A 17,273-nucleotide genomic window follows, 5' to 3' on the forward strand; every position below is an offset into this window, starting at 1 on the left:
GGTTTTTGGTCTTGCAACCACATAAATTATGTTAATACTCTTGGTATTCAACACGCCCACTAACTGTACGTGGCGATTTGATGACTGGACAAAATGGACATATGTGATAGTGTACAAGTGTCTAGCACTTCCCACTTCATATAACATACATATATATGTTAAATAAGTAAATAAATACATACGTATATAGTATTATTTTGCGAGAAAAGGATTCCAAAGTAAACGGAAAATGAAGTAGAGGGAAAATTATTTCAAGGTTATCCAGCGGAAAATAGTTTAGAAATTTAGACTCAAGAGTTAGAATAAATAAAGCATCAGGATCGTTTATATGTATGGAAACTGGAGAATCGTTGTGATCCATTTTTATAAAAAACCAAATATTTGATACGAGTATAAGTTACCAAAGAATTTGAAAAGAATCGAGTGTGATTCGGTTTAATGCTGAGCACTTCAGCCTGATGCTTCTAAAGTATTTTTTCTTTCCTAGGTCATCTCAATTCGTAAAGAAATAGATCGTAACAAAATAAAATTCAAGTTCGTGTATTGTAACTGTAAGGTCGGTTATCCCATGTTCAATCAACCCTTTCGGCTTTTATATATATTATTGCGGAAATAGTACTTATAAAGGATACATTTTTTTGTCCATCAGAACCTCTATTATTCACGATCATAAGTCTTTCTCTATCCCAATGGTCACAACTACCAAACTCATATCATAGATTAATTTCAAGCTATTTATATAACAATGTCATAGTATGCGGAAACTCAAGATTATGAAAAGTAAAATTGCCATTTTCAAATATAATAGAATCATTGCCACACCACACATATGCCACTCAAGTAGCCTCGACTAAAGTTTTTGCTCCAAGTTCCCAACTCCAAATCAGATAAGCTAACTATCAGCAGTCTATAGTAGCTATTAAATAGTAGAGCTTCCAAATGAACACAATGGAAGAACCACCCACTCTTTTGCTTTGAGCTGGCAACGCGACAGGACATTGGATATTAAATCCATAAAATTGTTTTGCCTATAAAGTTGTTAACTGCCAGATACATTTTGTGGTGGGGTGCGACGATTCATTGCAACCATATACCGTTATTTATGTGGGTGTCTATTGGTCAGCATAAACTGCTGTTGTCGTCGTCAGCGACTCTTTTATTGTCCGGCTGATTGTTGTCTGTCCGCAAATGTCGTTTTGCCATTCTGTTGACAGTCAGTGTTGTTGTTATTATTATTATTGGAGTAATTTGTAATATTGCTCTTTGTATGCTGTATAATTTAATGAAGCTATTGTGCTGATTATGCTTATCCTGTTACAGTTGAACACTCCCTGCGATAGGTTTTCTGGATTTTTTTTTTTACCAAGGATACACATGTGAACACAAACTTTCACGTTTTCGGCTTCTTTCTGCATATGTTTGTATTATGACGCTGAGGGTTCTTAGGACTATATGAATGTGTGAAATACTGAAGCCTGCTGTTAACAAACTGATTGGACCTTATCAAACTGGCTTTAGACCTGGAAAAGCTACCACCGACCAGATTTTCATCATGCGCTAAATCTTGGTAAAAACCCGTGAAAGGAAAGGAAGATCGACACACACCACCTTCTCGTCAATTTGAAAGACGCCTTCGACAGAACGAAAAGCAACTGCCTCTATGCCGCTCTGTCCGAACTTGGCATCCCCGCAAATCTAATAGGATGTTGAGAAACTCCAAAAGCACCGTCATGATCGAGAAGTACCTCTCCGAGCCGCCCGATACCAGACGAGATTTCAGACAAGGCGACTGCTCACCGTGTAACTTCTTCAATCTATTGCTGGAGAAAATAATACGAACGGCAAAGCTAAATATCATGCGCCTCAACAACCGCGCCGTTAGTTCTGCTTTCTCCAGATTGAATAAGGAAGCGAAGCATATGGGTCTAGTTGTGAACAAGGACAAGACGAAATATTTCCTTTCATTAGGACTTGACTCATACGTCATTGTTGAGAGTCATAACTTTGGAGTATCAGATAATTTCGTGTATCTTGGAACCAGCATCAACACCAACAACAATATAAGCCTTAAAATCCATCGCAGGATCACTCTTGTCAACAAGTGCTACTTGGGACTAAGTATTAAACTGAAAAGTAAAGTCCTCTCTCGACCAAAGACCAAACTCTATCCTCATTATTCCCGGTGATGCGGAGGTATGGATGGTGATGGTGATTCGAAAGAAAGGTTTAGCGGGAGATTTATGGTCCTTTGCACAATAGCAACAGCGGATACCGCAGTTGATGCAACGATAATCTGGCTAGGCTGGCTAGGTCATGCTCTCCGAATGGAAGAGAATACGCCAGCTTTGGAAGCTTTCGATTCAGTACCCGCCGGTGGAAGCAGAGGAAAAAAGGACCTTCCCTCCGTTGGAAAAATCAGGGTTATCTCGAATTGACGCCAACTAGCGAAGAAAACAAATGACTTGCGTGCTTTTATAAACTCGGCTATAGCGCTATTTACGCCAATAAAGAAGGAGAATAATAGTAACCAAATTATGTATTGTTACTTAATACACAAGTTTTGTCTCCTACTAATAAGAAAATTCAATATTTGGCATTTCATCTGCCCACGCCAACGTTACATGCGATTCATTTGTAAATTAGCATCACAAATCCGTTAGTCAAACATGTATCTTTTTAATTCACCCTAAATTGTCTCCAACTGCTTGCATGGGGTAAATGCAAAATGCATGCAACATATTGTCGAACAATGCCACAGACACAAGACAAATTTTTTTTTTTGGCTAAGTGCCCATAGAATCAGCGGCATCACAAAAAATACAACCCTTCTATTCATATTTCATAACGTCATGCCACTCGGATTGCAGTCAGGACAACAGGTGGCTAACAGGGCTACTGTCAACAATTGTACTCATACTCAATACTGTTACGATTCCGTTGACAGCCTATCAATGCCGTTAAACCTACACAATGAAGTGAAATGCATACAGTATACAGTGTCAGGGGAAAGCGTCGAAAAAATCTGGCAAGTACAAAACATGAAAAAGAAAAACTATTTGCTTTATTGTTTGTTGTCAATGCTTTTATTGTTGCAAGTGAACTTTTTTATGGAATTGTCATTTCATTTTTTTTTTGTTAATATTGCGTCTAGCTAAGTTAGTGCATGACAGCAGGTGTATTCATCAACGAGTTTGTTGCAATTTTGACATTGTGTTTCGATATTCCCACTACAAGCTTGATTTCATATCTGATATGCACATGTGTAGACGTCAATAGAGCTGCTTATCCGTCAAAAAACTCCTAAATTTTCTATTTTTCAGTTCGATTTGGTTTTTCTGGTAAAATCAACTGATGTTATCGATAAATTCAGCTATAACAACCGTATGTGGCGTCATCACTGGGTTAGGTAAAGAGTTGCCGCAAAATGGTTTGGTTGTTAATAAATCGCAGAGTTGAATTAGTTATAACTTTAAAATTGCGGTAAATTGCTTTATATGGAAACTAGGATTACAGCAGAAAAAAAACGATATGAAAGCAAAATTTGGAGTCGAACTTGACTTCAAATGCCAAAGGTCTTTTACAACAACTCTTTTTGTATTCCTGACTTGATTCTGATTAAATTTTTTCCATACCATTTTCTAATAAAGCGAGGCTATGGAATTGGTAGAGTTAAGTTAAATCCATTTCTAACTCCGCCATCGGCTCTAAATGGAGTGGTGGCATTCTCCGATACTACCAAGATGGATAGGAAGCAGTTTAGTGTGACTCACGCAGGCTCATCACACAGGCAATATCAAATAAGGTTAGATTAGGTTGGGTTAATCTGGTAGGCCACTAAACTACACGTAGACCAGTCCTTTGCGATAACAGAAGGAGTTCACTTGCTAATGCATGGGTATCCCAATGTTGATCACGTTTTCGGATGTAAGCCTTACACCAACCTTGGCAATCTCGTCCACTATGTCATTTCCCTCGATGCTTTTGTGGCCTGGCACCCAGTGGTCCGGCAATTTAAAGGGTTGCCTTATGCCTAACTTTGGACAGTATATTCCCGCACCAACTCCATCATCCATTTTCAAGCCATCAGAATAGATGCTTAGAGTGTTGCGCGTACATACTTTTATGCGTACATACTTTTATGCCAGCTTTTTTTCTATGTTTAATTTGAATCTTCTTTCAAATAAACAATGAGAACTTTCAATAGTAGTTCTAACCCAAACAGTAAAAACCCTTGTTATGGACTATTTTTACAAAACTTCGGCTATGAAGAGCATGAGGATGATGAATACTCAAAAGCACGAAAGTTATCACAAGTTCTCCTTGTCAACTGAGAGAGATTCTTAGTCAGACGGGGCTTTCTATGAAATGTTTGTATGCCCGAGTCTCAAATATCCCCTACGAAGAACGAAGCCTAAGACAAAGGAGGACACAAAAAAAGTTGCTTTAAATGACTAAAGGACATCTAGCAATAATTTTTGGCTTGGGTTAATGTCTTGCGAATACCGTTAAATGTTAAGAATAACCCATGAGAAGTTTTTTTTATAAAAATCAATTAATAAAAATTAATGATTTATTTAATTTGGTTACGGAACTTCTCTATCAATAAATCAAGGCAAGTGCAGGCAAATGCACCATTATTACTTAATTCTATTCCAGTGATAATAATAAAGCTTTATGCCAAATAAAAAAACTTTCTCAAAACGACCGTTTTTACATGTGAAATCCCAAAAAATATACCCTTATTATACTCAAGATCTAGGAAGGCCCCGGCGAGATTCGAACTCACGATCTCCTGTTTACTAGACAGGCGCTTTAACCAACTAAGCCACGGCGCCATGATGAACTACTTTGCAAAAGAGTGAAGCAGCAGTGCAAGGATTGTTCAGAGTACTTTGTAGAAACAGATCAACAAAGAGATCCACAAAGAAAAAAGAAATAAAGCCAGCCTACCACATGTTCCAATAAACAAATATGATACTTACTACATTTCCATTATTTACCTTTTCCGTTTTGCTCATTTTTTACTTAAATTTTTTATTGCCATATTTACTGCTTAGAAAGAGTCAAAAGAGAAATGAAAAAAGACAAAGAAAGCAATAGAAAGAAAGCATCAAAGCAATCAAGTCCAACAATAACTTGCAATAAAAGTTGAGCCAATTACCGTGTATTTCTAGAAAATTATATAAATATTTGCAAAAGCTATGGGCAATAATATAGACGTTAGAGGTATGAGATCCGTAAGCCTCCTACTTCATCAAGAGCTCCACTTACAAACGGCGAAAACTTTTGGTGATCAAAATTGCAAAACTAGGACTGGTGTTTTCATGGCTGGCAGTACATGCGGTGCGCCTGGGAAGGTTGGCATATTTGCCGAATTGAAAAAGTAGGTACTCAATATGATATATGATATCAAGTAAAATAATCAAACATGGCACTTTAGGGAGCGCGCCAATTGGTCAGTGACGTTATTGAGAGTTGTCAGATTTGCCACTATTCTAACTTTTGAGTTTGGTTGGGAGTTGTTCAATGATGGCACACACTTGGTGAGCTTGGAATCAAAAACTTCGTTCGTAAAACCCGACGATCGCACAAAATTAATTCGTGAAAGTTGTGGTGTTAGTTATAAGCATGCGCGTGGTATTAACGCCGATTTGGCCTTCTCTAAAGTAGGGGCATTCAATGCTTACACCCTTGATGCGCAAGCCAAAGCCAGCATCTGGAGCTCATCTGATAATACCAACACTTTGGATTTAACTGGCAGTGCGACGTATCACGTAGATGGTCCGCTTGCAGGTAAAAAAAGGTTCTCTGGCGGCTTAAAATTTACGCATCACTTTTAGATTAAAAAGTTTCGATTATGAGATTTTGTGTTTAGAAATTTGTTGTATATTTTAAAGTTGTTATAAAATGTACCAACATGTTTTTTATTAATTTTTGTTAAGACGTTTTTAACTATATATTTTTATATTAATTTAAATTCCTTTAAGTAAATATTAAAAATATATTTTAACAATTTTATAAAATTTTCTATTCATTTGGACTTTTTCGAAAATGTAGAGTTATTCAAATAGTCCCTTATCTGCATAGCATACAATGTGTGTTTTAATCATAATCGGCAGTTTGAGGTTAGGTGCAAGTTCAAATTCAAAACTAATGTTGAGGTTGCAGAAATATCTTTACAGTGTAATTACTGAACATCTGAGTCTATTAGTCCTAATATATACAGTTCGGTTCGTGAAAACCTAAAAACTTTCCACTTGCGGGTCGCCCTACCATTCGTGGGTTTTACTCGTATACATTAGCGTTCTCTCACCTCTCACAGGTACAACGTCCACGGAGAATGTGCCAACAATCGATGAAGACCAGAAACATAAATTTACTGAAAAACCTAAGTAGGATCGCAGGTAAAGCATACTTATACTAATTGTGAGACGATCCTAACTGAATTTTGAAATTTTAAAACAAACTTTAAATAATTTTTTTAGCAGACTGAGTTCTCACCAGAGGCATAGAAGAAAAACTATAATTTCAAGCTACTTTCTGGCACCAAGCTAATATGCGTGTGTATGTAAATTATTTATACTATATAGCGTAATCTCCTTGAGGACTATCAATTGAGAAAAAATTACCATAACAAAGCAATTTACACACCAATAAACGTTTAGACTTGTCATGGATAAGAGCGAAGCGCATAAAAATAAGCGACCAAAGTTCAGTGTTTCCGCCAAAGATAACCGTCAAAGAAAATTGTCCGACACGACAAGTTGATTATGACCATAATTACATGACATAAAGCTGCGATTATCCGCCACCAAAGAAAAGTATAAAGGCAAGAAATTTGCATAAGTACAACGAGCGGCAATAAGCAGTTCACAACAAGCAAAGAAAGCAATGCTTAAAGCCGCCAAGAGGGGAGTGATTTTACGCTACTTTTGTCAAGCGAATAAGGCGTTTTTGTGGCAACGCTTTTAAGCCTAAATTTCAATAAGGAAAACTTGTTCAGCTTTCGGGTTGTATTCAGAGGCCACATATTCTTCTTTTAAGTGTATAGATTAGCAATGAGTGACTGCCACTTACTTTTTAGGTCCATAACGAATTAGACTTTTGTAGACTGTAAATACCTGAAACTTTTATATACCTTATTGAGCTTTAAATACCACCGCTGGCTTTCATCGATATTCTGAGAGAAATTACAAATAAAAGCACAGCGAAATCCGAAAAGGTGTGTTGGCTTATTGCTGAGATTACGCCAGCTGACATGACAAACACGAAATTTGGTGCGATTATGTTGTTATTGAACGAGAAAGCGAACGAGCGTAAAAGTCAATAACAACCACTACTTTTATGGCTTAGCGTGTTTATTTTGCACACCTTAAAGTGATGAGCAATTCTTCATGGCTTAACAGCGACAATATAATCAAACTCATCTGCCAGCCGCCGAGTAATAAATTATGCGCCTTTTTATGTTATATTCAGCAGCAGAATAATATTACAATTACGTTGTCGAGTTGGGCAGCCAACTCAAGCAGCAGCAATGACGTTGAAATCCTTCGCATAAAATTAATAACGCCGATGAATTTTCATGATGTGCATTATTATTGCCACATTATACACCTTATGAGGCACATAGTGCTCGAAAAGGACATAACCAAAAATAGCTGAGGTGTTCTATAAGACACATATTTCATAACGGTAAATGCCAGCGCAGGACTAACTTGCTTTCACTGCAAGAACCACGGCAAATTCCATATTTTCTTCTATGACTTTTTATTATAACTTACATTATCAATGTTTTTGTTGTTGTTTTAGTCTTTTTTTGCATGTGCTTACAATTTTTATGCAAAGCAATTTATTTTGAATTATTTTTATGGCACTTAACGTATCCGTTGCGTAAGCATATTATAACGCAGAGGCCAATTTGAGCACACTGCTGTGGCAAGAACAACCTACACACATAAATTTGGCTAACTACTTGTATGTATGCATACTTGAATGTAAGGAATTCGAACTCCCCACAAAGCGCACGATTAGCCGGTAAGAATTTTAAATAACGCTTGCTCAGAAAAAAATTTAAAAATTTGGTTTTTTTAGAAAAAGTTATTCTCGCAGAGCAATCAAGATCTTGCATGAAAAACCTTTTATTTGACGCATTATCTTCACAAAATTGGCAACCTCCCAAAAAAAGTTTCTCATAGAGCCAATATACGTACAATAACTTACAGCTTACTTAATGCAAACTGAATCAATCATCATGTCGGACGTATAGCTGCGAATCAAGCTGAAGGATCAGAATCAAGTTAACAGTCTTCACTTATATAGCATTTCCTTTAACTCCGGCTGGATCATAGGTACTAAGCCACGGTTAGCATCGCTAACTTCTTGAGCCCCGTCATGGAAACATGGCATGATAACAATCCTCGATAAAAGCTTTTATTGCTTGTTAAGTAACCTCAATGCGACTTGGAGCTTATTTATTCAAAAAAGTGGCTAGAAAGTACTAGCAAAACACTTTCCCTTGAATGCCGAAGTTAAGGTTTTTTTCTTTTTAATTCTATGCCCACAGTCGTCGAGGCAACTCTGGAGGTTTTCGTGTTGCCTTAGCAATACATGCGCTCATTGTTGTCAATTCAAACTGTTTATTTGCCACGCATAAACAAATACTTTCAAGGTATTTTAATCCAACACGTTGAGTAAAAACAATTTTTCAATTAACATAAAACCGAATAATGAATTTTTCATACGTCGAATTTCCCTGCACAATCTCTTTGAACGCATTTAAAGCTAACTTCAGTGCGGGCGACGTGATACTACCGCGACTGCATGACAAATCCCTGGATGTCAGCGCTGGCCAGCACACAAGAGATAACGACGGTGGCAGGCAACAGCAGCAACCAAATCAACCGGAATCGCTGCGTCATTTGGCACTCGATGTCATCATTGCCAATTGGAATGGTAATAATTTCATTATGAATACAAGTAGCATATTTAAATCCAAATAATATATCGCTTATATGCGTGCGTACATACATAACTACACTTCCTGCCAGACAATCCCATCTTCGAGGCGTTGACGCGACAGGAGGATCGCAACTACATACTTGCCCACCTGGATACACAGTTGCCGCTTAAGTTGCTCAGCGAACGCATACGTGACGATTTCTTTTGGCGCCGTTGTTGTCAGCAACGCTGGAAGCCACACCACCACTCGAATGGCCTGTCACAGCCGCAGCCCTGGATTAGCATCTACATGCAGCGACATCTGCAGGAGTTCATCGAGCGCGTGGAGACGTGCGACTACGACCGGGAGCAAGTGCAGGCGATATTGAACATTTGTGCGCCATATGTAAATCAAATGGAGATAAAATATTTGAAACCGGCCGCCGATGGACGTAACGGTGAGTGGGGCGGCTGGCAAGTACCAAGCCGGATAGGGTAAAGTTGCCGCTGTTGAAAGCTGACAAAAGCCAAGTGTATTAATACTATTTAGTGTGTAACGTCTTGCTTTTGTCTTAACAATACAGATCACATTCCACTCGATTTCGTATTGAGCAACTTGCCCGAATTGCAAACGCTACGCTTGACTTACGCCACCAAGACGGTGGGCAGTAGCTTTTGTCTGGGCAGCAATACGCTTTCACAGAAAGACATAGTAACGCTGTCACGTGGTTTGAGTCAGTGTCATGAGTTAGTGACATTCTGGTAAGTATTACTTTAACTTTGTAAATTGGGCATTATACAGGGTGTGCCATCTATTAAGTTGGTACGTGCACATTGAGTAACTACTCTGTAACGGGTGCTACGTATAATAGTCCGTAAAGAAAATCGGGAAAATAGTAAGTAAGATCGCCATTTTTGGAAATCTTATGGCTAGAAATTTTTTGGTGCAAGAAATATAAGGTCCACATGTTCATCGACATGTTTCCAGGACCTTGAGTAAACTTTTTGACTCCATCTCATGAATGCATAGCTTTAAGAGTTTAAACCGTCATTGGTTTGATCATATCAAATCGGTAAACTTTCACTCTTCACGATAACATTCTACCGAAGTCAAATCATAACTCTATGGAACATTGTAACCTGCCGAAACTAATAATACCCAAGACCAAATCTTCCACTTGCACATTCAAAAATTATATTAGTGTTATACCGTGGTTTTTAGACAGGGAATCCAAAAGATATATACCTATATACAAGTATAAATGATCAGCATGACAAGCTGAGTCTACTTAGCCATATCGGTCCCTCAGTTTTTACGATATCGATCCGAAATTTTGTGCACGTGGCTTAAAACTGTCATACAAACTGAACGATCGGATCCAAGTGCTTGTAAGGGAAACTTTTTCATTTTATGAGATTTTCACGGAGTTTGGCACGTACAATCTCGGAAAAAATTGTTCAGATTGGATCATTTTAACATGTAGCTGTCATATAGACTAAATGACAGGAATCATATTCTTTTAAGGAATATTTTGTATTTGTGAAGGGTATTATGTCTTCGGAGCAACCGAAGTTATCGTGTTTTCTTTATTTATGAAAAATTTCAGTACAAAGTTTTGAAATCACAATCTTAAACCAGTGCTAAATTTGTCAAAACTTATCTCCTCACATCAAATTTACCGTCACAAGTGTTAGCGCACCCTGTAAGCATATATTTCGCAGAATTTTTAATCACTATCCTTATGTCTGTTGTCAGCCTTCACAGCACTAAGCTCGAATCTTATCAACTACCATTTCTGGCGCGTGCTTTGGACAAGGGTTGTCACAAGCTTACCTCCTTGTCCATAATTCATTGCTCAATGCGCGATGCGGGGATTAAAGGATTTCTGAGCGCATGCAATAAGGAATCATTTAACCTGCTGGAAGTCCTCGATTTAACTGATAATCGAATAAGTGGGTGTCTCCATAAAATCAAATCTAACTTTCTTTTTTTTAACTAACACAAAATGTTTAAAAATTGATTTTTTTTCTAAACAGCCTCCGAAGGCGCTTACGTACTTAGTCGCACCATGAAAGGAGTCTCATTGCGTAAGCTAATTCTACGCATGAATCCTATACAGAGTGATGGTGTCGCCGCAATATTTTCACTTTTGAGTGACTTACCCGTGGAGACACTAGACATCAGTGGCTGTTCAATTTGTCAATCCATCACAAAGCTATTTATGCAGCTAATCATAAAAAATAAGGCTTTGGTGAGCATTGATATATCAAATAATGATCTAGGCGAGGTATTCAGACATAACAAAAAACGCAATAGTAAAATATAGAAATTGATTTATGTTCTCGCAGGAATTCGGCAAGCAACTCTACAAGATCATAGGCTTCAATAAAGTTCTACAGCGTTTGGATTTGCGCAACACTGGACTAAGCTTGGAATTGAGAAATCAAATAAAAGAGGTTCTAGAAGGCAACAAAGTGAAAACTAAATCGTATCTGAAAACTATTTTAATAAATAAGCAATAAAGATTAACATTTCTAGCATATCTAGTTTTATTGCGACGAGAAGTCTCAAACCGCGCTCTCGTAGCAAAAAATTTGAGGTGCAAACAACGCTTGTTTAAAAAAAAAAAGATAGTATGAAGTTGGATGTATTTAGGTTATAATTCACTCCTAACGACATCTTGGACATTATTTACATACATATAGATTTGGTTGGAAAAAATCATTTTTCAATCCACATAGTTTAATGAGATATTTTCATACTTAGCTTTTGAAACATCTTATACGAATTATCTATATCCTCACAACTTAGATGCTTCATTTAATAGATGCAGCATTTCTAAAACCTGACCTTAATGAAGAAGTTCCCCTTCCATCCGGAAACAAACTTGAGTAACAAAAAATACGTCGATAAAAATTCGATCTATAAAGCGATCTTTTCTATGAATTTCTCGCATTAAAAATTTAGTTTCACGCGCGGATTGTCAGACGTAGATAGGCATTACTAGATTAAAAGCCATTTTCTCAATGCCTGGTTTGCAGCCATCTGTCAGTTAAGGTCTGGTTAACTTGACTAATACGCATTTTTTGGGTAAAGGACATTTTTAAAGCAAAACTTAACTGACAGATGGCTGCTAATTCGATATTGAGAAAACGGCCCTAAGGGAGAAGTTTCTAAGTAGGGGATATGTAAAACGGGTTTTAATGCAGTGTTAAGCTGCAAACTAAATTTACACATCGTTTTAGACTGTTTAAAACTTCAACGCAAAACACAACCGACGGAAAATAAATGTAATTTGTAGCATATTAAATACGTTGACCTCAAGAAGCGTAATTTTTAATCCTAAAATTATAATACTTTTTTCTAACCGCCATCAAACTTATGTGCAGGCGCTTCGTAATGCTGTTGACGCCGGCGTTTTCTAATTAGATTCCGTCACACTTTTAACCCTCTTAAAGCCATTAACAAAGAAAAACACCATTTTTACTCTCAAAGGTCGTTCCTGCGAATAAGGAAAGCAGTCCTGTTTACTAAAACAACGAATGAAATAAAATAAAAGTGTAAAAAATAACACACACACACATATATAAAAACAACTTTCCCGAAACAATATAAACAAAAAGTGCTAAGAATAACAAAATAACAGAAACTTTTGACTGAAGTGGACAACCGCTTTTACTTAACGGAGCTACTTAATATGTGAGTGTGCCCTTGCCTTTAGGGTGGTGTTGGCACTTAAGAGCTACCATTAAAAAGGATGCCATGCACATGTACATATGTATGTGTGTGTTTGAGGGAACAGTTGAAGGTGTTTGGGGAGGGAGCGATAGGGTATAGCAAAGAACAGGCAACGTTGAAAAAAAGTTAAGTGCGCCCAAGTAAAGTCAGCGGTGAAAACAAATTATCAATATATCTACATGTATGGATGTGTGTGTGTCGGTACTTAGGTAAGTTTGTATCAGTTTTTGCTCTCTCCCCTTTTCGTTTAATGGTTGTTATACAAATTGCTGTAGGGATTTGAACTTTTGCCATCAGTTTTAATTGTCCTTGTAGCGTTCAACTCGGAGGGCGAAGGTAAGCAAAATTTACGGATTAGATTTGGATTTTTAAATTATGGGCTTTTGATGATTTGAGTACTGAGTAAGTATTTTTCAGTGGTTATAAAGTTTTTGAATAATCAGTAATTATTATTAGAAAAATTTACTAATTTTTCTCTCATTTGGAAAGGGTGTAAAACATAACAATAAAGCAATAGAAGAATAGCTCTAGAACTGATCGGAAAAGCTCGCCTTAAGCAAATTGCTTGAATCTACTATACAAAATAATCCGTTTATAATTGAGAGAAGTAACTGACTATCAGTGTGATATACAAGGTGAGACAAATTGATCTTGCTATTTCAGAGTCCAACGGCCATATATGTACATATGTATGTATAGTATGTATGTATGTAGTAAGAAGGCTTCTGCGACTAAGCCAAGTTCTAATGTTTATCCCAAAATGTCTAAGTTAGTATGCATGAGTTTGAAAGCAAATCATTTTACCTATCATAATCCATTTCATTTTTCACATGCCCGACATAATTTCCAAACATAGTCGATGATGGAGGAAAAAATTTTCCGCGTATGCTATTTTTCAATTAAAATCAAATTGTTTTCTTGTCTGGCTTGGATGAGGGTTGTTTTTCTTTCACTGCGACTTCTGTTTATTTAGGATGCTCGTAGCAATTCTTCTGCAATGTATGTATGTGTGTGTCGAAAAAGCGCTAAATACATACATACATACATATGACATGTTTATACACATTGTAATATATTTTTACATGGGTACGTATGTATTAATGTGTGCACATTACAGCAATAACACATTAGTTGCAAGTCTAAATATTTCAAATTTCCATTTTATTTTTTGTTTTTGCAAATATGTAAGTAAAAGTGTTAAATTGAATTTAAAATAAAGCGCACAAAATGAAATAGACAAAATCAACAACCAACGCAGAAGAGCTGCGCAAAATAAATAATATGTAAGAATACACATGCGCGGGGGGCAATGTGGAGCTTTTGTGGAATGCGGTGAATACCATCCCACGCGTCGTGCCAGTCCTCACAACAAAATAATGTTTTTGTGCTGTGAGGGGTATGTGTTTGTATCAACTTCCTTCCTGCCTGTCACCTCTCTTGCTTAGTTGTTGTAGTGTTGGGCTGTGGCTGGTTGGATATTTAGCACCACATAAATCTTTCACGGATTCGCAATGTGATTTATGTCGATGAAAAGTTTTTGCGCAAAAATATGCAAAAATACCAAGACTATGAATCTACGCATTACATTCATATATACATATACATATATGTATATATTAAAATACATATACATATGTATAAACCCATGCACCCGTGTTAAGATGATGAAGAATTAATGGCAAGTTAAAATTCACTTTGAGTTAACTCTAAAGACTAGCGAAACAACTAATTTTTCTACATGCTCTACTTCTTCTTCTTCCCTAATAGCACCACTTATTTGAATTTGAGTTTGCGATTTTTTAAAAATCACTGAAAGATGCCGTTACGCAATGCAACAATTATTGTAATTTATGCCATTTACGAATATGCTTAACAAAAACAACAGCAATATAAAATATAAATAATCGGCTAAACAAACGCGAGTGGGTTAAAGTGAAATGCAATTAAAAGCAATCGCCCAAAACCGTCTTAGTCGCTGGTGTGACCTCGAACCAGCTCGCAGCGCCGTCAGCCAATATGCCTTTATGGTGAGACATCGCCTATTTGCTTGAAAAGTTATGATTTTTATTTATGATTCCCATTTAGAAAGTCACTTTTTTGGCTGCGGCGCATCTTCATCGCCAAAGGGTTAAATTCGTTTAATGGTGGGGAAAAGTTTGCAACAAAAATATAACGAGCGCGCCATGAAAGTTTTCAAATTAAATTAAAAATTGTTGATGACTCAAGCATTTTAGCTGATTTGACGCAGAAAAGGGATACGCAAGATGTCGCTGCTATTAAATGTCAATAAATCAGCGATTTTTTTTATTATATGATGAGGGTTTATTTAAAATATGACGGGAAATATTTGAAATTATGAAAATTAATTTTTTGTCATTTTTTTCGAAATTGTCTAATATATTTGTGCTTAAAAGGCATTTAATTTACAGTGGCTTTATTTTAGAAATTTTTGTTAAAGAATAGCAGAACCTTCATATTCTTACTATCATATTTCTTCTGCTTGAGTGAAAGATATTACAATACGAGCTAAGCCTTTTTTAAGTATTGAACTAAGTTTGTGCGATTAACGTTTTACGAGGATTCTTTTTATATTTCGCGATCGAAAATAGCTTTCTTGTTTTTCAAAATAGTCTCCATTAATAACTACAAATTTTTGCACCACTCTGCTTGAGGTATCTCCAAAATATGCAAGCTGAACGCATAGACCAGCACCTCAGATGTCGAAAAACGTTGTCCTGGAAAAAAAATAAAATATTGGATGACTAATCCCAACGATTTTCGATGTGTGAGAGCTCGCATTGTCGTGGTGAAGATATCTTGAAAGACAACTGTCAAAACAATGGTTATGTACGACTCAGAATTTACTGCTCTGTGTTGTTCTCGTTGGAAGTGCTTCATGCACGAACCCATACAATCGACTGCTGTTAATTTTCGGGCTCATACGCGTAATTCTAAGAATCATCACCTGCCGCGATGTCATTAACATGTTTCGAAGCATCGATGTGATACGAACATTTTTTTGCTCGACTTAAAAATTGTGTGGGATCCAAATTGCACTTTTTTTACAGTCAAATGCTTATGCAATATCTGAACGACCTTCACGAAATTCGTTTGAAGTGATCTACGACTTCGATTGAATTTACCATTCCATCGTTAAAGACGGATTCTTTATGGGGCTTCATCTCCAAATATTTAGTTAAGTTTATCAATGCACTGTTTCTGACTGAATCCAAGTTGTTAAAAAGTAATTTAATTCAATTTTTTCCGAGTTGAATATTTTAAGTTACTGTAAACAACAAAAATTGCACCCGTAGGTCAAACATTACGATAAAGTTGAGAGTTGCCAGATTACAACAGGAGGGCTGCCTTATTCCGAAATATACATAAATGGAAATCTACATGTATTTGAAAAATCGACGGCAAGCCATTCTCGTTGAATGGACGGAAACAGTGGTAAGTGTTCAAATGAGTAAAGCATAGAAGCTAGGAGAATCCACTACCCGCAATGCCCAATACGTTACCATTAATCATTAAAACAAACAAATCTTTCCTCTTGAATTTCAATCTGTTTCCTTGTGAAGTCCAAGTGTTTCTTTCAATTACCCTGATTTTAAAACTAAAAGCAAAATTTTTTAGCAAGTGGGGTATCGAATTAGCTGAAATTATGTCCTTGCAACAAGAGTATTTTATAACTAAATTAAAAATCAATAAAATAAACCACAAATTGGAGATGCGGGGCATCGATCCCCGTACCTCTCACATGCTAAGCGAGCGCTCTACCATCTGAGCTACATCCCCTGTTAACACTAAAATGACAACTACGTCACATCGGCAATAAGGTAACAACAAAGAGTAAAACTATTTCAGATATACAGTAGGCCCAGGTAGCCAACAAGCCAACAAGCCAATGAACCATTCTTCTAACACAAATCTTCAGTAAACCAGGACAAACCAGAAAAACTTGTAATGTTTGATATTTTGGGCCAAAACAAATTTATTTTTGCTTCGAATTTGAGCGCGCATTTCAATAGGCGTATGCTTGTGAGATTTCCAAATGCTACGTAATACTTAGGAACGTACATATCCTAGGTAAGTACATTTATGGACAGAGTTTTTCTAGGCATGAAGCCTTCAGAGATCCATAATATACATATGTATGTATATGACCATAAATATGAATATCACTCATTATCGCTAATATTTGTTTAACATCTGTATTAATGAAATATATCGAAATTATTAAGAGTAAAAATTTAAAATAACAATATAGCCAGCCTTAAGCTAATAATCATTCAATACAAAATTTATTTTATGCGGCTCAATGGTCTAGGGGTATGATTCTCGCTTTGGGTGCGAGAGGTCCCGGGTTCAAATCCCGGTTGAGCCCTTTCTACTTTTTTCAAAAAGTCACACACATTGAAAAAAGTATATTGATTAAAAAAAATTTCATTTGTAGAAAGCCATCAATCACCAAGTAATAAATTCTCTGCTGCTCTCTTTAAGGGAAACCTCTTTAAGCGAAAGTAAACTTAAAATTCGCATATTTATTGTGCGTGCGTACGGGTAGCCGCATGAGTGCACACAAAGTAAACAGAAA

General features: G+C 36.6%; 2 protein-coding genes and 3 non-coding genes across 5 annotated transcripts; 3 read left to right on the top strand and 2 right to left on the bottom strand.

The window, feature by feature from the left end:
• Nucleotides 1–4,761: 4,761 nt before the first annotated feature.
• Nucleotides 4,762–4,835, bottom strand: Trnat-agu. The gene has a single exon. It is a non-coding gene; the product is annotated as a tRNA-Thr (tRNA).
• A 266-nt stretch (nt 4,836–5,101) lies between these two features.
• On the top strand, nt 5,102–5,931 carry LOC120782521 (attacin-A-like). The gene is made up of 2 exons (XM_040114830.1): nt 5,102–5,383; nt 5,441–5,931. The coding sequence occupies exons 1-2, from the start codon at nt 5,202–5,204 to the stop codon at nt 5,838–5,840; spliced, it is 582 nt and encodes a 193-aa protein (XP_039970764.1). The 5' UTR covers nt 5,102–5,201; the 3' UTR covers nt 5,841–5,931.
• Nucleotides 5,932–8,607: 2,676 nt separating this feature from the next.
• LOC120782465 (dynein regulatory complex subunit 5) lies at nt 8,608–11,460 on the top strand. Its single transcript, XM_040114756.1, has 7 exons — nt 8,608–8,668; nt 8,782–8,952; nt 9,048–9,395; nt 9,522–9,699; nt 10,694–10,890; nt 10,975–11,225; nt 11,287–11,460. Exons 1-7 carry the CDS (start codon nt 8,608–8,610, stop codon nt 11,458–11,460), a joined length of 1,380 nt encoding a protein of 459 aa, XP_039970690.1.
• Nucleotides 11,461–16,401: 4,941 nt separating this feature from the next.
• Trnaa-agc lies at nt 16,402–16,474 on the bottom strand. Its single transcript has one exon. It is a non-coding gene; the product is annotated as a tRNA-Ala (tRNA).
• Nucleotides 16,475–16,991: 517 nt separating this feature from the next.
• Nucleotides 16,992–17,063, top strand: Trnap-ugg. Its single transcript has one exon. It is a non-coding gene; the product is annotated as a tRNA-Pro (tRNA).
• The last annotated feature ends 210 nt before the right edge of the window (nt 17,064–17,273 follow it).

Source organism: Bactrocera tryoni, chromosome 1 (assembly GCF_016617805.1).
Source record: "Bactrocera tryoni isolate S06 chromosome 1, CSIRO_BtryS06_freeze2, whole genome shotgun sequence".
NCBI lineage: Eukaryota > Metazoa > Arthropoda > Insecta > Diptera > Tephritidae > Bactrocera > Bactrocera tryoni.

Bases quoted from the DNA above. Each gene is read 5' to 3' on its own strand.
- LOC120782521 (XM_040114830.1), top strand. From the start codon at position 5,202: ATGGGCAATAATATAGACGTTAGAGGTATGAGATCCGTAAGCCTCCTA. The intron at 5,384-5,440 runs GTAGGTACTCAA...ATGGCACTTTAG, and splicing joins ATATTTGCCGAATTGAAAAA to GGAGCGCGCCAATTGGTCAG.
- LOC120782465 (XM_040114756.1), top strand. From the start codon at position 8,608: ATGCGCTCATTGTTGTCAATTCAAACTGTTTATTTGCCACGCATAAAC. The intron at 8,669-8,781 runs GTATTTTAATCC...ACGCATTTAAAG, and splicing joins CATAAACAAATACTTTCAAG to CTAACTTCAGTGCGGGCGAC. The intron at 9,396-9,521 runs GTGAGTGGGGCG...TTAACAATACAG, and splicing joins GGCCGCCGATGGACGTAACG to ATCACATTCCACTCGATTTC.